Here is a 22,288-nt window from a genome sequence, read left to right on the forward strand (position 1 = left end):
TGGACTTGTTTTAAGTTTTGTTTTTGTTCTTTGTTGTTTCTTTTTTTTATTAATTTTGTGTTCTTGGGCTATTGCACCTTAAATTGAAGGCATTTAAAATCTGATTTAATTTTGCGGTAAATTTTTTCCATATTTTTGTGTTTTTTAGTTGTTGATTCGAAATTATGCAAAATCATGCTATTTTAATTCTGTTAAAATAAACTTATATAAATATATTTAATCTGCATATTATATTTTTGTAATGTAGCGGGCTATATTTTTCTAATTTAAGAATGCATACAATTTGATTAGAACTTAAACTGGTTCAAAGATATTTTAGAAAGTTTTTATATATTATAACGCCTTATTATTGACAACGAGTTTTAAGTACATATTTAAGTTTGCGGTGAATAATAATAAGTATATTTAGAAATTCAGTGTTAATGACATTTTACCATTGAATATTCAAAAGAAATGGATTGGATTATTTATTGTAAGACAACAATTAGAAAAAACGAGAAAAAATAGAATTGACCTTGTCAATTCTGTGATACCCGTACGAATTTGTTATCCTATGTACGAATAAAGATGCCCTAACTGAATATGGGACAGACTATAACTTTAAGTTGCGTATTATCATATTAATTTATGCAAAATTTCAGTACAATGTCTTTTTCAAAATACTGTGTGCCAAGCTACTATTTAAGTTGTATGGCAGCTAGCAGAAAGAGCCAAGAAATTTTAACGAATTTTATCAAGCACATCGGCCCTACTAACATATTTGCTTGTGTGAGATTTCAATACCACAGCTTTTATAGTTTCTGAGATATAGCCAAATAAATTTTGAAGTTGTATGGCAGCTACCCGAACCGATACCCCGATCATGTCCAATTTAAATAGGGTTCTGGCACTTATTACAATAAATCATATGTGAAAATTTGGTGAACTTAGCTCAATTAGTTTTTGAGTTATCGTTGGAACGGACAGACGGACGGAAGGACAGACAAAGCTAAATGAACTCAGAATTTGACGCTGATCAAAAACATACACTTGAGTCTATATCTAAGACCGTTATTTCTTAGCGTTACAGACGGTAAGACAAATTTAGTATATCCTTCGAACATACGTTCGTACGGGTATAATGAGTCGCCGATTTGGAGCAGTTGTTATTAAAATGAATTATTGTAAAGTTAATTTGAGTGTATAATCTTAAAATCTGTGTTTTATCATATTTCGTCAATTTCCTAGTTATTTTTAACAGTAGAAGTCAGATATAGCGTACACTCAATGGACCAGCAAAAATGAACGTATTAACCGACTTTCGTTTTAACCGGTGTACAAATAAAATATATGTACCATTTACTTTTCAATTTTTATCATTGTTTTATTTACTCTTCAATTTAAAATCAAAATGAAATTTAAAATTAAATTAAAATGACAATGTTCTGACGAAAAAAAAATTGTTTTCCTACATCTCAGCTACCTACATAACAAACTAGATGTCGCATAAGTAGACGTAATCGTTGAACAATTTTATTATTACCGTTTTTGTACGCTATCATCGTTATTTGTACGCAATTTCGTTATTACTGATATACGTTATTACCAGTTTTTACTGTAATTAGTCCTTTAGTCAAGAAAAAATTGTAATTAATGTTTATAATTTATATAAGAGAATTAAATACATTGAATATGAATAAATTTATAACGAAATATTTTAAACGAAAATACATTTTGAATTTCTTCTAAAGTATCTATTGATAATCAAAATAAGTAACCAAATTTATTTTTCATGTCCTGTACCAAAACGATACTAAAATTATATTTGACATTCTTTACTAAATATATGAATATATTATTAATATACAAAATAAAATTTTCGCATACATTGAAATTCAACCAATTTTATTGTTGTATCCTATATATGAATACCAATAATTATTGAGGACAAAATTTCAAATCACCATTTTGAATTTATGACTAATATTTTATGCTAATAGTACACTAGATAACATGTATTTATTATGAAAATATATATTATACTTAGATAAATTGAATATGATATTTTCCAAATGCATTTTATCCAAGGTCCTTTTTTCACTTTATTATTTATGAATATATAACAGTTTATACATTTGTTATGTAAATTATATTATTTCCTTTTAAATGATATACCATTTTGTTAATAAATGAATTAATTTCTATGAAATATGTAAGTGTATGTTAAAATAACTGTTTTTTATTCGTTCTTACCATTTTAGATTTATGTATATATGTGAGTATATATATGGCCTATATTATATAGAAGAAGCATTCATTATATAATTTTCTATAATTTTTTATTTAATATGTGCAAATATATGAATATTGTATATAAAAGCAATATTATAAATTAAAAAAAAAAAACTATAGTTTATAAATTTATTATTGAAAATATTTTCATTTTCTAAAATACATAAATTAAAATAAATATTATAAGTAGTACAGTTTTCTATCTATATATTACTTTTAAATATTTATGTATATTAATAATTATTATTTACCTCTCAGGTGGCTTGATTGATAAGCATCTGGAATAAAAAAGAAAAAAAAAATCGACCGTTTCGTTTCAATGAAATTTTTTTTTTTTATTTTTAATTTAAAAAGAATGTTTTATAAAAAAAAATATTAAATTAATAAAAATTGATTCGAATGTTAAAATTAAATTTTTATATTTTAATGAATTTTATGTACGTTGCCAAAAAAATGAACAATTTCCGATTGAGAACTACAATTTTGGACATAAAATAAAAAAATTCAATCCATTTATTGGCTTACACTCGAATTATATAATAGTTTAAACAATACATTTGAATTTATCTAACGTTAGGTGCATGAAAGCAGAGATGGTTTATTTATATGAGAATACTCATTAAGTTGTGAGTGTCTCGAAACTAGTTATGAGTCGCTCAAAAATTAAGCTAACGTGATTATTTCCAAAAAATAGTATATTTGAAGTTAATAATGAAAAATTAATAAACCCTTATTACCTCAATTTTTTAATCAATTTCAATTTTTATATTTATAGAATTTTCCAAACCCCATACAGTAATTTTGAAACCAATTTTAGTAAGCGCAAATATTTTATGTTTCTTTGTTCATAAAATACACATAATTCTAATTTTAAACATTTAAAATAATTTGTTTAGAAAAATCATTCAGTGTATGTTTCTAAAGAGATTTTCAGTATATAAAACTTTTAAGCTACTTTAAGTTTTTCAAGTTGTAGAGGAAATTTCCAACGAAAAGGTTCCGATACCCTGCTTGTTAGGATAAAAATGGTCTATAATTCGGAAAACTCTTATTTAGATTTCAATGTTTAAGTTTTATTAAAAGACATTAATTTGGCTTCTCAAAATTTCTTTAATTACGGAACAAATGCAACTTGAATCGTCCAATCGATAATTTCATTTTGTTAAATTAATTTTAACATTCGAATTTTTTTTAAGAGAAAAATTCATAATTTATTAATTATATTTTATTTAGAAAAAAAAATATTAAAGAAAAAAAGTTTAATAATTATTTTATAAAAATCTAAAAGAATAATTTTTTTTGCATAAAAAAATTTAACAAAAAAAAACAAAATAAATATTTTTTTTTTATTTTTTTTTTTAAATGTAATAAATTTAATTTATATTTTTTTCATTTTTGGTTTATTTGAGAGTCGAATACAATAAACGGTGCCCTAAAGTTAAATATAATATAATTTGTTTTTTTTATTCAATTTAAAATTTAATATATAAATAATATTAAAACAAAATTTAAAAAAAAACCTCTTTTATTCCAAATGATATTTTAAATTAATAATAAAATATTACATAATATAAGTATATTAAAAAAATTAAATTAAATAGTAAGAGAGTACAAAAATTAATAACTGAATTATAATGAAAATGAAAATATTTAAATAATGTAAAATTAGTATTGAAAATGTAATTTTTATAAATGAATAGTTTCAAATAAACTGAAAAATAAATTAAATTTTATTTAACAAAAGTACAAAAATTAAGTATAAATAAGAAATAATGAAATATAATTTTAAATAAGTTTGTAGAAAATTAAAATTTGCATTTCAAAAATAAATTACAATACATAGATTTTTATTTAGAGCAAAGAGTGAATTTTAATTCAATACAATAATAACCAATACAATACATCCAAAAGTAATGATTCCGGCACAGCTACTCGTATCACAGGAAAAAGTAAAACACAATAAAGAAGTGTAAAAGAATTGCAGTAAGTCTTAAGCTAATTTCTCTTCACGGAAAAGTGCCTTGAGATAAAATATAGGGAAATAGAAATTTTGAGAATAACTAATTAAGTGTGTTTTAATTAACAGTATGGAGATGGAGAGTAGGTAGTCTACAAAAAAACCTATTACAAGAATCAATAAGGAAGTAGTTTATTTATTCGATTTTTCGGTATTCGATTTCCAAAAATGAAGAAAAACAACAGGCGGATTTCTGTAACAGGCTGAAAATATTTTCGAAAAAATCTTTTTGTTTTTTAATCAAATCTGTTGCTTATAATTTTTAAAATTTGAAAATTTTTTTAGCGTTTTAAAAATTTACGATATTATATATCGTAAAATTTGAATATATCGTAAAATTTGAATATATAGTAAAATTAATGATTGCTAGTCTAATCATTAATTTCATATTTTTATTAAAATTTTTGAAATATAATAAAAGTTATACACAGTACTCAAATAAAATTCTACATTCTAAACTTTAATTATAATTCATATAACAGTATATTTATTTGTTTTTAAAAGAGTTACTATATATCACTATACATATGATATTGCTATATACGACATATTTTAGTAGGCATACAAATTGTAGTTGGCAGCCGTTATTTTATTGTATGTTGGTAATAAAGTGAAAATATTCATATATGTAGATTTAATCTTAATAAAATAACAATAGAATTTTAAATTATTATAGCATAGAATTATGAATATGCCATTCAAAAATAAACGATCCCGTCAATAATTACTTTAAAAAAAAATCATTTATATTTTTGTATATCTATACATACTTGTTTTATTATTATTTGCTAGAATATAATACATAGACTAACAAATAATAAAGTGAAATACAATTACTAAGGAAAAAAGAAATAAAATAATTCAATAATTGCTAGTTCTGGAAATTGTTTTAGCAAGCGAAACTTAGATTAAAATTTTTCCATTCTCATATATAGATTTATCTATATATAATGTGTAATTTTTATTCAAGAATTGTAGACAATTATTTTCTTATTTTTAATTTACAAATTTTATTACAGATATGAGTGTGCATGTACATATATATGAATGGAATAAGTTCAACTACTTTAGAATTCGCGATATTACATATATTTTATAATTACGTCTACGATATATATATATATATATTTTGTTCATATACATTAATTATACTGACAATTATATTTTATATTATTTTTATGCAATTAATTTTAAATTTTCTATTTGATATTTTTTTTTGTTAATTTTATATTAAAGTGAAATATTAATAAGATGTTTAGATTTTAGTATTTATAGTTAAAACTCAGCGAAATCGCTTTTTCAGTAATTGGAAGCGCTAAATTTGAAAATTATATTTTATGCTTAAAAATATTTTTATTATTTTTTTATTACAGGTAAATTAACTATAAAAGAGCTACCATGACTAGGCTATATTCGTCCAAAATCTATAATCTGCTTAATTATAAATAGAGTATGCCCTATAAAATACAGACTTTACAGACGCAAAAAAAAAATTCTGAAATTTGCAAATATTTGAGTGTACAGCAATATTTAAAAGAGCTTTATTATTGTTCTATATATATATGTATGAACGTAACTTGTCGTATTTTTGTTGATTTTCACATATAAGAAAAGAGGAAGTAAGGTGAATTTAACTTACATTTAAAAAAAAGAAAAACGAAAATAATTATATGCCAGCATGGAGGCATAAATGTACGTTACATACACTCGCATTAAACGCCCGAGTAAAGAATTTTTCCATCTTTTAATTTCTCTGCTTTTTGCATTTTTTTTTTTTTTCAAATTATTGTAGTGATGACCTGCATTACAAATTTTTAATTTATAGTTAGAATGTGATTAACTTCACTTTTTATTGTATACAAAAATAATATTAAAAATGTTATTTGAATTTTTTTTTTTGTTTTATATCACAATTATTTGTGTTGCGCGTGCAGAAAGTTACGAGTTAGTTTTTTCATTTTTCTAAATAAACTTTAGAATGATTTTTTTTTTTCTAAATAAAGCAATTTGTTCTAAATTTATGGTTTATTTCAATAAAATGCTTATTTTAAAATAAAAATACTACAACTGAATAAAGGAAGTCATTTTTTTATTCTGGTATTAATTATTTCAATTATATTTTGCTCATACAGTAGCAAACTATGAATTTCTTTAAAAAAAAATGACGCAGGTGTAAAAAGAATTATATAAATTTTACTTACACGTAAGAAGAATATTTCTCTGAGGTTGATTCGAAATTATTTATTTCGAATTCTATAGTAGAATGGCAGAATTGCAAAAATTATTATGCAAAATTTTCAAACTAAAATTGCATATTTATAGGCGTAAAATTTTTTCATTTATTTCTGAGATATACAGCTAATTACATACTAATGTAAAACAATTTAAAATTTAAGTAAAATTATGTTACCTATACAATTGTTTACTTATAAATTAGAGAAAAAATTGGTTGGGAAAAGCTATTTTCAATTTGATTTGACAGTATACTAAACGGCTATGTATGTTAAATTTTCATATATTATTTACGCTAAGATTGTATTTTACTAAATTTTAAAGGAAACATACGCTAAGATTGTATGTATATTCAGGTAATAACGTACCGCGTTTGAAGAGAATCTATTTAGTTCAGATCGAAAACTATGATGAATTCTAGCATCTTGTAGAATTCAGAGAATATCCGACACATTGAGTGTATTTTAATTCAGTATTAATCTTTTATTACTGATCATAACCCTGCATTCTAGCAAAATATTACTTATGTACCGAGATTTAAGCTATTTAAATCTCTCAGGCTACATGGGTTTTATTCGCATTTATATTAATCTATAACTTTTTTTAATTTTTGTGTCAATAATTTTCTAAGCGTTATTTTTCGTGTCGAAATTTTATAGAGTATTTACAGTACTCCATTCCTCGCCTCTTCTCTTTTTTATTTGTTTTCTCTTTTCATGTCGTATGTAGTTCAACCCTGCAGACGGGCACTGTTTTTCTTTACTGATTTTTTAAGTTACGTTTAAACAAACAGGCAGCTCGTATTTTTTTTGCTTTCAAATTCGCAAATCTATAGTATTTGGTTTAATATATTTTATATATGTATGTGTATTATTCATATCATTTATTATCCTTAATTGGATTTATATTTATTTTCTACATAATTTATATTAGAATAAAAAAACAAATGAAAATATATCCACAAAAAGGGAGAGAGAGAGAGAGAGAGAGAGAGAGAGAAAGAAGAAAAAAAAACATTTTTGTTAACAATCAATTTATTATTTACAAAGGATTTTAAATTACTATAGAATAGTATAACAAAAAAAAAAGGATATGCTTATGCATGTATTTTGAAATTTGTACACGCAACCTTTCAATACAACAATTTCACTATAAAGGTGAGCTCATTTCATTTCATATCAAAATTTTATTGTGTAGTTTGCCAAATATGCCATTATTTTGTGTTTCTTTGTCTTCAAAAAATTCCAATAAATTGTAAACTTTAATAATTTTTTTTTTGATATTTTGTTTTTAATAATATAAAATTATTGTTGTTAATTTTTTTATTATTTTCAATTTTTCTAAAAAAAAAAAATAAAAATATTTTGTTTTTGTTTTTTTATTTGAATATGTCAAGTCATATGATTGACGCGTTTTTTTTTTTTGCTTATAACACTCCCACTATATTTGCATGGATACACGTCCTTATTTGAATATTTTAGATTTTACATATTCTACATCATACATACTCCTATAATATAGTCAGATAGTTATTGTGCAAATACGTACCTATATGTATTATATATTTGTGTGTATGATTTATACTGAACACAAAATAAACCGGAAATGACAAAAAAATAAAAATTGAACTTTTCTTTTCGCAATAAATTTTCGCAATAATTTCGCGAACAAACAAAGAAAACAACAAGAGAACAAAAAAATGGAATGCATAACAGTAAAATATTGTGTACTCAAAACAAAAATATTGCGAGTTTCTTTAGTTTTAACTTTAACTGATTTTTATGATTGAAATTGGTGAGGTAACAAAAAGTTTTAAAATACAAGGTAAATTGCATATATATAGAATATAACTGTAACATTTTTCTGTTCTTTTTTTTATTTTTAATTTTTTCTTAGTTTCCGGTTCCGGTTTTCTTGAATTGTATTTCATTAAAAGGTGCCTAAACTATATCTTTTACGATATTACGTTTAAATTTTTTTTATGTTGTTTTTTTTGCCTTTTCCTTTTAGTAATAAATTTTCAAAGTAAAAAACCAAAAAGTATTAAAAACTAAAAAAAAACAAATTCAAGCAAGTTGGTTAACATTGGTCTACGTACGTCTACGTATTCTGTCAATTATTGTGTTTTGTTGTTGAATTTTTTTTTTTCTGATAAGAGTCAATATTCAAATCAATCAAAAAATAATGAAAATTTTAAATATAAAAATAAAAACACATGAATTTGTAATCGACTGAGAAATTCTAGATTATGGAAAAATCTCCTTTTCATTGGGTTCTTAACAAAATGTTTAAGTATATTTTAAATGTATATACATGGAGATGTGGAGCTGCTTCAACAGAAAATCAAAAATCTGAGGTCTCCACAAAAGGAGTGTAAAATAAGAGCGCTCATTTCGACTTCAAAACCTTAATTTGTTTCTTTGGAATTCAGTGACGTACATTGTCAGTAGAATACATGCTAAGGTATGGAGAATATATTTATATAAGACTGTGTAATAAAACTTGGAACTATAAAATTTGACTTAGACAATTCTTGTTCTTTGCAACGATTCTTGTTCTCAAAACGCATACGATTTGTTATACATACGATATCTAATCACAATATACATGTGAATAATATAAATTGGTAAATTTTCCTTGTCTTACTTTCATTACATCTCCTAAATAATGCGGTTTCGTTATTTGAATTTTTACTCTACGTCAAACAATATGCGTACTCGTTTATAATAAGAAAACTAAATACTAACCGGCATTTTTAAAATTTCAATATTTCCAGTTCATTTCGAAATTAAACTTATTTAAATTTACTATTTTACCTGCATATTTTACATTAGTGTATAATATACAATATTATTTTACAAAATACAAACATTTCACTTTCCTAGTTATTCTTCTTTTTTCTATACAATCTCGAAATAAATCTCAATACTGCAACCCATTACTATTCGACACCCCTTAAATCCTAAATTCAATGTAAACGTCTTGTTTAGTATGACTTAAATTTTAGTTGTTGTGAGAATCACAAAGAGCTGTCAAAAAAAAAGGATTGTCCTAAATCAAAATAAAATTTAAATAAAATGGAAAAAAAAAATATAACAAAATAACCGTAAGCGTTACTTACTTTAAAAATGCAAACATTTTCTAATGAAAATTTTTTTAAAGTTCTGTGCATGCGAGTATGTGTTTTTCATTACGAACACACACATACATGAATGCGAATATTACAGTAATTATGTATGTGCAGAATACGAGAGTGTAAATTGTCTGAATTTAAATTTTGATTTTTTTGCGTGAGATTTTTTTTTCTTTCTCTTCTCTTCACTCTTATTTTTTATACAATTTTCTTTTTAGTTTTTTGACTTTATTCTCCATTATTGTATAATTATTTTATAAAGCACCTATATTGCATTTTTGATGATAAAGAACAATAAAAATAATTTTTGTTTTTTTAATTCTAAATTTAATATTTCTACAAACATATATATTATGTATATTTTATTATATATTCTTGAATATATGCGCGACGCGAATATAAAAGATATTTTAACAAAAACAGTAAGTTTTATGAAAGTTAAAAAGAAGAAAAGAAGAAAAAACAATTTCATATCTTGATATCTAAGTTGTTTTTAGCTTAAAAAAAAATAACAAAGGTGTATTAAGTAACAACAAAATAAACTGTGTCTGTATGTATGTGTAAGAAGAAAACATGGTATAATTTTTTTTTAAACTAATACTGAGAAAACAATAATAGTCGACAATCGACATGAGTAAAGTAACAAACAAAAATGAAAAGAGAGTTTAAAACCTAAAATTATTATTAGCTTGAGGCTGCAACAAAAGTATAGAAGAAAAATAAAAATAACAGAAAATTTTTTTTTGTTTTTTTTTTTTTTTATGTTTAGGTACACAACATGGAAACAAATCTATATCTGTAATGCAATATGAACAATGTTTTTTTTTCTGCTATTCCTTTGTTAACAATATTTTGCCAATGTTGATTGTAGTAGAATTTTAAAAATACCAGTAATTTTTAAGTAGTTATGTAGAATTCTAATAAATGTAAGTATGCATTAAAAAAAAAAAAAAAAACAAAAAAAACCGGTTCGATTATGAAGGAAATTGTTTAAATTATTAATTGTAATTTTTATGTTTTTGTTTTCCATTTGTACCCACACAAGTTAAAGAAAAAGTCAATTACACTGGTAATAATTTAAAAGTTATTAAACATCTTACTCTATACTTAGTTAGTATGTTTCAGAAAATCTTTAATTTAATATTTTTTACACTAAAATCAGTGGAGCACTGTCACTAATTAGCTTGTCGAAATCTAGCAAAATTTTTAGTAGTTCATATTATATAAATTTAGCGACTTAGATTAGGCCAGAAAATGCCAAATTTTGTGGAAAAATCTGATCTTACTAACTGGGTCGTGGGATTTTACGTTTTTGCTCATTTTTAAGAAAATAATCAACGGATTTTTATAAAATTTTACATAAGTTCTCCTCTAATAATAAGGTAAGCCTTCTAGTTTTTCAGAGAAATCAGGTGTTACCACCTGGACTTTTATATTATTAGCTATACATTAACATTTTCGTCGTCTATATATAGAGAAATAATTAACAGATTGCAAGGAGATCTTGCATTCAAGGATATAACAACACAAGATGGTACCCGATATGACATTATAAAGAACTAGGGAATATTTTTGAGAATGTCAGAGTTGGGAAGCAAGACTTTCATGGGTACCGATTTTGCTTTTTTGTCCTTATCTAATCAATTAATTAACGGAATTTCTTGAAATTTAAAATTTGAGTATACGGTTTGTGAATGAAACTAAATAAAAAAATTTTTTAAGGAAATCGGATTGTAATAAAGTTGGGTCAAACCAATGGTTTGTATTGTAGCACTTTTCCCTTCAACAAGTGAAAATTCTGCTTTTAAATACAGTCTATGTATAGCTATCACACTATTAAAATTATTTTCATTCATATACAAAACTATTTCTGGGATTGCATATATTTAGGATGACGCATATATGCAGTCTTTGAATTAAAGCAAAAATTAATATAAAAAGGGGTTAACATAGTGCTCGATTTTAAGGGTTAATTGTGTGAGTTAAGAAAAGTAATTATATTTTTTAATTTCATGGGATTTACCGTTAGCTTTCTGCGTTTATAAAAATTTGGAAAAGCTTGCGGTTTCGGAAATATAAGGTGTCAAAGATTCGAATTTTACGAATTTCAAGAGGTGATAACTTGAGAGGGGGTGGAGATGGAAAAAAATTTTCTTCTAACGAAATGAACTATTTATTAATATCTAAAAGCTCCTAAAATTTCAAGCTTCTACAGTCTGGGGTCTAGAAGAAAAACGACATCAAAAATTTGGAGAAAAAGGACTTTAAATAATGGTAAATTTGAACGGCCATTTTGTTTTTATTAAGTTGAACTATAGTATACCGCGCAAGGGGAAGCAAGCCACTGCCTTTCTGCGTTTGCAAAATTTCAAAAATGCTTATGGTTTCATTGCAACAAATATTAAAAAAAGCCCATTTTTAGGGTTTTGGGGGGGTATAACTTCTAGAGGGGGGGAGATAGGTAAAAATTTTGTTCTACGGAAATAAGTTTCTAGTGAAGATCTATGTATGTATTAAATTTCAGCTTTCTATCTTCAAAGGTGTAGAAGTTTTGTAAACAGACACACGGACAGACGGACGGACGGACGGACGGACGGACGGACGGACGGACGGACGGACGGACGGACAGAGTGAAACTAATAAACACTTTTTTCAAAAAATTTTTTGGAAAAGTGCTAAAAAGTCAACTTCTTCCAAATCTGGTAACTCGATGGTTACTAGATTTCGGAAATAATGGATTAAACGGCATTTTCACAGTTTTGATCAACTTTTTCGTTTAACTAATAAGAATAAATTATTGGGAGTTTCTTAATATTATTTAAGAATACACACTGTTATTACAAAATAAAAATTTGCTAAACGAAATTTGGCATTTTATTATAATCTAGATTCTAAGTTATTCACTGACTCACCTTACCTAATTCTAAAGTAAAGAATAATAAAACCTTTTTCTGTTAAATGAAAGCAATACTTTCAAGTGAATTCAAACAACTTACTCTTAACACGTTTTTTCGCCTACATATAAATGTAATATGAGAACCATTAGATTTAGAGGTCAACTTAAATTAAATGTTAAAGTTAATTAACCTATATTCAATCAGTAATTTGTAACTGATTCAAAAACCTTTATGAAAATTGGAAGTTTCAAATCAAGATGCTCGTTTAAATTTCAGTTTATACCATTTTCCTAACGCATCCCTAATTGGTTGTATAGAAACAAAGTTTGCAAGCTTTTTCCAAAATATATAATTTTTTCATAAAAAAAACAACACAACTCAATCTAAATTTCTTGTTATTGAAAATTTTCTTCAAAATATTGTTTTTCTTTTTTTTTTATTTATAAAAACTTAAATTTGAAACAGAAATACACACAAAATGAAATTGTTTTTTTTTTAATAAAAAAAAAACATATGCTAACACACAATTATTTACAGTTTTCTTTTTTACTTTCAGTTGCGAAACTGGGGGAAAAAGAAATTTTTTTCTGTGTTTTCTTCTAAAAACAGCAAAGGGTCATTTATAAAATGATTTCGTGAGAATTAATATAGTAACAAACATATTATAAAAGGAACAAAAAAAACAACAAAAATACAGTGATAACTGCCCAAGGTCTCAAGTTCTTAATGTTCACTAGACTAGAACATGTTGTATAAAGATTATTGCAAATATGAAAATTCATGAAAATATTAAAATAACAATTTTTATTGATATGCATACAATAAAAGTTAGTAAATTATGTAATATTTACATTTCAACGTAGGCATACACAATACACATGTATGTACATATTGTATAGATAAATTTCAGGTAATCATTATTTAAGTAAGTATATGCGATGAAAATTCTTAATCGATAAACAATAGAAAATTTTAGTTCATTTTATCAATGCAATCTGAAACCAATTAAAATTATTAACGTTTAGATATATGAAACTTTTGCCAACCCCAGATTCTAGCATTAAATTTATATAAAAGAAAATGCAAATGAAGAAAAATATTAAATAAATTAATAAAGAATTAAAAATTGAAATTTTTGTACTTAATCGTATTCCATTTTGTATTACGTTTTTGGATGAATACTACTGTCAGCCAGTCGGATTTTGTTCACCGTCGTGATTCTTACTTAATTACGATTAAATTTTCAATATTCTATTCGAAAAATAATTATTATTTTGCAATTGTTAAAATCAAACTATAAGACACTATGAAGCGCAATTAATCTTAACTTCATATAAACTCTATATTTTGACATAACTGGCCCAAATCACCAAATAATATAATACTTAAAAGCATCACTACTAATGTTGAAAAATTCTCTTAAATTTCTTAGACTGTTCCTCGATGAAATATACGAAAAAAAATATTATACCACGTATCGCTTTATTCGAATCTTAGAATTGCAAATATATCAACAATAATTCATCTCTGTGTATGGTGGAAAATCTACAAGAGCGCTTTACAGTTGTATCCTTTTTAATCAATTTATTGGATCCACAAACTTTTCCATTCATGTTAATACACATTTAATTTATTTTTATGAACATGCGCAAGTAATTGATATTTTAAACTTCCTTATAAAAAACGAGAAAAATAGAGTTGACCGTGTGAATACCACAGCTTTTATAGTATCTGAGATATAGCCAAATAGCTTTTGAAGTTGTATGGCAGCTACCCAAACCAGTACTCCGATCTTATTCAGCTTAAATAGGGTTCTGGCATTTACTATAATAAATCATTTGTGAAAATTTGGTGAACTTAGCTCAATTAGCTTTTGAGTTATCGTATCGTTGGGACGGACGGACAGACAAAGCTAAATCGACAAAGAATTCGACGTTGATCAAAAACATGAACTTGAGTCTATATCTCAGACCGCTATTTCTTAGCGTTACAAACGGTAAGGCAAATTTAGTATATCCTTCGACTATACAAAAACAGATTTTATATACAGTGTTCACTATTACTAAAAATAATTTATTATAAAAAATGTTATACTTCAAAATCTATTCTTTTCTCTTTCTGATATTGTTAGTTGGAGGGTCTTTTTTGAAGCTAGCTTACTAGCTACTTAGATATTGTGAAAGTATTTTCTTCAAATTATTGTTTAATGTTTTTGAACTTTAAATTACCGCGACAGCAAGCAAGTTATATTCTTAGAAAATTTCAATTTATTAACACCGGTTAATTGCATACCAAGATTACTGCGTGATATAAAACTTTGAATAGTAACAATTAATTATAATTCTATTATTTTGCTTATATATTATATTATGCAGCCAGTGCGCTCCACCCAATAGGTACTTCAATAATTTGTTTAAAAATGAAAGGCACGCAATTCCAAATCACATAGTTACTATTCAAATTTTCATCAGCTTTATAACAAAGCATGAAAAATGGTAAGCATCACATTTAATAACAATTATAGAATGTTTAGCAAATGTCAAAATTTTGACATGTTGTACGAGTAATACTCAAATCGTGAAATTTGTACGCGTATATTCATTAAAGTAAATGCTATTAATTGTTGTCATCATCATCACAATTAGCTTTTAATATAATAGTTGCCTTATAATTTTTAATTTGTGGTTAGGAAAGCTATTTATAAATACTTAAATAGCATACTTCAAAGGTTACACTCTAAATTCATTCTTTTTATACATTAAAATTCACAATTTGTCAAATTGCCTTATTTTAAGTGTGCTTTCAAAGTTATGTGAACTAGCCAAGGTAATAAAGTTTTCAACAAGTTAATTCACAGGTATATACATATGTATATGTATAATTTATTAGCTTAGTTAAGCCACATAATTACCATAATCAGAACCACACATCACGCTTGTGGTGCGATTAAACGATGTTTTTTTTTTAATTTCATAAACGAAGTTGGAATCGATTGTGGTTACTTACACCATAAGTTAATTAAGAGCTGTGTCACTATTCATAAAAAAATTCAAAAAATAATCATCAAAAAACCTTACGGATGTGCGAGAAATATTCTGGAAATATTTTTGTAAAAATAGTTATCGGATTCTATGGAGTTGTGGACACGATTTCGATTATTTTTTTATATTTTATAAAAATTAATTGACTTTGCTCTAGGAAGAAATTAATTTCTATTTACAAGAATTTTAAGAGTTTATAATTTATTTGAAACACAGTTTAAAAACTTTTGGTTATGATTTCCTAAAGTGTAGAGATTTTATAAAAAGAAAACTTATAGCACAGTTTGTATCAACAGGAATCATTTTAAAAGTACAAGTTATAGAAAACATACGAGTAGTAGATCAAATAGGTTCACCAAAGCCTCATCTTCAAGAGCTAAAGTTAACGTAAACGTAAGAATAATTTATATTTATTGAAATTTTTGTTTAACTGGAGTAAAAAATTAGAAAAAAGAAAGAATTAAAAAAGAGTATTCCAAAAGCAAACCTATGAAGAAAATAATTTATAAAAAAAATATTAAACAAATATTAAAAACTTAAGTTTTAAGATAAAATGAGAAATCAAAGACCAAATAATATAAAATTAAAATAAAAAAGGAATATAAAATAATAGTCATAATTTTCATACACACCTGGCTGTTGTACAATCTCTATATAATATATCAAAATCCTTACAGGATAACAATTTACAACGATTAACACCTGGCTGGATGGCACCTAAACCTCTTAGTATTCTTACTTGTTCAACATTACAAACTAACGGTACAATATCTAAACGTTTTAATTTTGTATAAACTGTATGTAAACCACCAACTAAATGTTTTAAAAATAATTCAAACGCTTGCGGTAAACATAACATTGTATCACCAGATATTATAAATGCGGCAACTTTTTGTCCACGATATTCAACTAATTTACATTCATTTGCCGTTGGATCTGATGTTGATATTGGTGGCGGCGAATTATATGAACGTGGTGGTACATGATGATGTGCAGCTGCCATTAATTCTAAAGGAGATGCATGATGCATCATTTGTAATGAATTTAATAATCCTAAACTATGCGGTGGTAAATGTGGCATACCACGTGGCCCCATTTGTGCACCTAAACTATTCGGTGTTGATACATGCGGTGGACTTAATTGATGTTGCATTTGTTGCATCATTTGTTGATGTGATAATGCAGCTGCCGATGATGGTGGACTTGGTGGATGACCACTTGATCCACCACCTAAACCTCCAGTACCACTAAGTGCAATAGTACCGCCACTTCTTAATGATGGTAAAGATGGTGGTGGTGGTGATGAACCTGGTGATAAACTTCTTCGATGATGTGATGATGCACCTGAATGATGTGATTCACGTCCAGGATCACGATCATTACGATTGCTAAGACTACCGCTGCCGCTGCCGCCACCACCGCTATTTGTATTTGGTGTACCGCTGTTTGAATTTTGACTATGATGATGCTGCATAATTGTTGGTGTCGTTGATGCAGTTGGCGGTATTGATCCTGTAATTCCAGTACCTAATGATGATATTGTTGGACGTTGATGAAGATTTAATGACGAATGTGAATTATTACTTATATTACTATTACCGCCGGTATGATTACTACTATAATTTGATGGACTATTTGATGAACGTTTACTACTTGTTTGCATTGCAGTTATTGATTCAGATGAGGATGCAATACTATGTTCACTTGTTGTTGATAATGTATCAATTGCAGAATCCATAATTTTAAATTCAATTTTTTTTTTTTATTAAATATTTTAAAATTTTGTTTTTGATATCACTTTCATTTTTTCATTTAAACAATTCAATTTTTTTAAAATGTTCATAAATTTTTATCAATTAAATTTGACGTTAAAATTAATCATGTTTATTTTGTGGTCATTTACTATTATTTTAAAAATGGAATTATAAAAATTTAATATTTAAATTCTAAGAATTTGCTATTATAACGTAACTATGTGAAAATTATTTATACAAATTAAGTAAAAATTTAATTTTGTTGTTGTCATTAGAATTAAATCATGAATTTTCTAAAAAACAACTAGCGTTGCATAATAAACCGCTTAATATAATTAAAATTTAAAGCTAATATTAAATTTATAAGGTGCAACAGATCATAACTCTGAAACTGCTGCTTTTTTGATAATTTTCTTTCACGAATGACGGCTTATTTTTAAAGTTTAGATTTAACTGTAAGCTGTTTTATTTGAGTAATCGGGTAATAGAAAATTTAATCATTCTTAAAATATTAGACCACAAGAAAATCTATTTCTTGTGAAAATTAAAGCAAAAATCTTCAAAACAGAATCAAATATTTAATTAGAAAAATTAGCTTTAGCATAAGATAATGACAAAAATGTGAGATAAACATTTTTAGTTCAAATATTAAAATAAGGGGCAAACTAACAAAAAATCTCATGGATGACGTTCAATTCTTGAAACTAAAATGTTTAAATATTCTTAAAACCTGAATTCATTCTGCGGATAAGTTAAGGCTAAATTTATTTAATTTTATTAAATACCTCGTATAAAATAAGACCTATACCCTATAGAAAATTTTTGATTACTCTTGAAAAAAATTTTTTATTTTTTTTTTTCATTTCGAAATGAAATCTAGAACTAATTTATTTATATTACATAATTTAGTAAAACCATATTAATTTTCACATAGGTATACAAAAATAACAAAACTTCGAATTAAAATTTCAGATTTAAATAAACAAAAATATTAAAATAGAACATTAAAATAAAAGAAAAACCAATATATTTAAAAAACAAATTTTAAACACTTCAAAATTATATTTCAACTGTAATAAAACAAGTAGTAAATTAAAATCATGAAACGAAAGCAAATTTCAAAAGTAATCGCAAACAAAATTCACACCGGCACTAAAATATTTTAGTTAATTTCTTTATATTGTCTATTTTTTTTTTGTTTTTTTATCCATTTATTTAAATTATACTTTTTCTTAATGAAATCGAAATATATAAAATTCTTAAAATAAGTTTCTAATTAATTTATTTTTATTTTGAGTGCATAATTTATTCAAAAATAAAATTTAATTTATTATGAAAAAAATAATTAACTTATTTAAAAACAAATAAAATTTTTCAATTATTTTAATTTAAAATCAAAAATTTTCGGAAATTGAAACACAACATTTAAACTGTTATAGAAATTATTACATCTAAAAAATATGTACGAATAACCGACGGATTTGACAGTTCAAATATAACTGTTTTTTTTTTTCAACTCAGTGAAAATAAAATAATAAAAAGAGAAGCGAACAAACAAATAAAATTAAAATAAATACAAAAAATTAAATAAAAAATAAAAACAGAACACAAAAAACGAAAAAAAAAATTTTTTTTTTCAAATTAAAATAAAAGTTTCACATTTATTTATTTTTTTTTTTTGTTTTGTTTCTTATAATTTTTCAAATGTACATAAATGTATTATTAAAATTCATTTTATTCGTAGTGAGTTTAAATATAAGTGTAAATAAAGGTTCATGTGTATGTACATAAATGTGTATATACTACAGTTTTATTTTTTTCTTGAATTCATACAACACAATTGGAAACGAATCAAAAAATATTTCTCAAATTTTTTCATTTTTATTATTTTCATATCATTTCTGTTCATTTTTTAGTAGAGAAAAAAAAATAGTCACGTATATGTTTTATAACTTATATTGAATATATCATATATATACTTATGTCAAAATTATGTACATACATATATACATAAAGTACAATAATATTATATTTATATAAACATACATGTTTTACAGAAAACACAAAAAACAGGAGAACAAAACAAATGAAAAAGAAGAACAAATTTATGAAAATAAAAAAAATGTACCGTTATAAGTTCCTTATTATTTTTTTTTTCTTCACTTTATTCTTTATTTATTTAAAAACGAAAAGAAAAAACACCCCCTGGCACGAGCCAGTTGTTGTATTTTAATATTACTTGTGTATATATAAATATATACATACATTTATTATAACAGTTACATTATAACATTGTAGTCGAATATTAATTTTATATTATTGTTTTTTTTTTTTTCTAAAAAATTTCATTTCTTCATTCTTATTCTTTTTTTTTTTTAATACTCTTATATTATTTAAAAAAAATTTTTAATTGTTTTATTTAATTTAACTTTATTATTTTTATTTCACTACATTTTTTAATTAAAATAATAATTAAAATTTGCATAAATAATTTTCATTATTCTTGCAATGATTTGGTGTCTAAGTTCATTTTTTCAATAACTTAAATAAAAAAATTAATTAATTTGTTCAATATTTATTAAATAATATTGTCAATTAATGAAAAACAAAAATAACACTCAAATTAAATATTTAATTTGTTTATTTGTTTTTTTTAATTAAATTCATTTTCACTAATTTATTTTAACTGAATGCCCGTTCTTTCACTTTAAATCAGTTTCAATATTTTAATAATTCCAATAATTTTTTTTTTTGCATTAAATTTTAAAATAATTTATTTAAAATTTTCAATTTTTTTTTTTAATTTCTAAGTTAATGTACATATTTTATGTATATATATATATATAATGTATATATATTGTATATATTCAGCACATTTTTCTTTTTATTATAATCGGAGAACGGACAAAATTTCAATTAATAATGTTTCCGTTTCGAATTGAATCATAGAATACTATTGCAATAATGATAATAATAATAATAACAAATAGCAATAATAAATGAATAGCAGCAATAAATGAAAATATATCTAGTATAGTAAAAACAGAAAAAAAAAAACGTATTTCGTTCGCTTGTATACAATTTTTAGGTATACACAATCGAAATGATTTCTACCAACTGATTAATTTGTATTTCTCGAATTGATATCATTCGACATTTTACTGTATGATTTGCTTATTTCTTTTTCGTTATTTCATTATTTTTTCTTCTTTTTGTTTTTGTTGTTTTTATTTTATTCTTATTATTTTTTTTGCTTTGTTTTGTTGTTTTTTATTATAATTTTTATTATTTTATATTTCTGTTTCTGTTTGCTTTCTGTATTATTTTTATTTTTTTTCTTTAATTTTTTTTTTCATATTTATATGTATTTTTTTTTTTAATTTTATTTCAGTTTATTTCATTTTTGTATTTTTCTTTTTCATATTATTTTTTTTTTATTCCTTTTTTTATTATTATTATTTTTGTACTTTTGTTGCTTTCTTCTTACACACTCCTATCGGTATAAATACGGTACGGAGAGAAAGAGCAAGAGAGAAAAAAACGAAAGAAAGAAAAAGAGAGAAAGAGAGAAATAAAAAAAGAAAATATAAAAAATAAATAATCAAAAAATTTACATTAGATATAAAACTGGAACTGGAATTGGCATATATAAAATCATATAGCCAAAGCAAATGGAATAAGTAAGTAAAGAAACAGCACAGTAAAATAAAATGTAAAGAGAAATAATAAAAATAAAAACAGAAAAACAAGTAAGTATAGTAATAATAATAAAAAAAACAAAATTGAAATACTGAAAATACCATATTAAAAAAAAAAATTTGTTTTTTGTTTTTTTTGTTTTGTTTATTTATATAAATACATATGAATAAAAAAAAAAGTATAAACAATCACACAATCGCATTCATAGCAATAATAATATATTGTATTTTTTTTTTCATTTTAATGGTATGTAAGTAAAAATCAAATTCAATAGAAACAGCAGCAGTATTGTGAGTGAGGTATGGTGGTATAGTTAAGTAGCAGATACAGAATGTAGTAGTACAGTTGTATAATAGTATAGAAAAAAATTAAATGTTATATGTAGAGAGAACAATCTCAATAAAATAGGTATTCAATAATAATACAAATAATATAGAAGAGAGTATAAAATATTTGTCATGTAAGAAGAAAAGAAAGAATGTTTTATGAAGAGGGTGAGAAGAGAAATGAAAGCAATCTAAATGGAAAAAATATAACAGAAATTGAACAGAAAACAGTACAACTGTATAAATTTTTGTTTTTTTTTTTCATTTTCTTTTAATTTTTTTCGTATGTTTCATTTTCGGTTTGTTTTCTGTTTTTATTTTTTCATTTTATTTATTTTTTTTTTTATTATTATTGTAAATTGAATTGAAAAACGAACAAAAAATATTATTTTGTATGTATGTATTTAAAAGTTATAAGAGTTTTTCTGTATAATTGTATTTAAATAATGTAATATTGGATTTTTGTGAAAAAAAAAAAATATATGTATAAGGAGAAATGAAAATAAAAAAATAATATTTTAGTTATATTAGTATGTTTGTATGTGAAGATATATTTGTATAAAATTTTATTGTATATGTTTTGTCTCTTTTCAAAAAGTTTTTTATTTTTCATATGTAATATGTTTTCTGTTTTGTTTTTTCTTTTTTTTTTGCTTTTATATTCACATTTTGTAATGCAGAAAGTGTAAGTAGGAATATGCATACAATATAGAAATGCGAATATTTTAATACGAATAATATGTATATACAAAAAAATATAAATGAGAAATAAAATAAAAAAAGAAGAAACATGGAAAAAAAAACAAATAAGAAGAAATAATCAAAAATACATACAGAAAGGAAAATGTATTCCAATCGTAAAAGAACGATTTGAGCCAAACCCATCGCCGTTTTTATTATTGTATAACACAGTAGCAA

At 24.0% G+C, this 22,288-nt stretch overlaps 1 protein-coding gene across 1 annotated transcript in view; it reads right to left on the minus strand.

The window, feature by feature from the left end:
* LOC129615497 (arginine/serine-rich protein PNISR) overlaps positions 1–19,780 on the minus strand; it is a 42,480-nt gene extending 22,700 nt beyond the window's left edge. Inside the window, exons 1-3 of the mRNA XM_055530751.1 lie at positions 19,474–19,780; positions 16,224–17,493; positions 2,523–2,549 (exon numbers count right to left, since the gene is read on the minus strand). Of these exons, the coding sequence (XP_055386726.1) occupies positions 2,523–2,549; positions 16,224–17,329 (1,133 nt within the window). The 5' untranslated portion in view covers positions 17,330–17,493; positions 19,474–19,780. The remainder of the gene's footprint in view (positions 1–2,522; positions 2,550–16,223; positions 17,494–19,473) is intronic.
* Between the last annotated feature and the right edge of the window lie 2,508 nt (positions 19,781–22,288).

This window comes from Condylostylus longicornis, unplaced genomic scaffold (assembly GCF_029603195.1).
Source record: "Condylostylus longicornis isolate FDR11 unplaced genomic scaffold, ASM2960319v2 ptg000135l, whole genome shotgun sequence".
NCBI classification, from domain to species: domain Eukaryota; kingdom Metazoa; phylum Arthropoda; class Insecta; order Diptera; family Dolichopodidae; genus Condylostylus; species Condylostylus longicornis.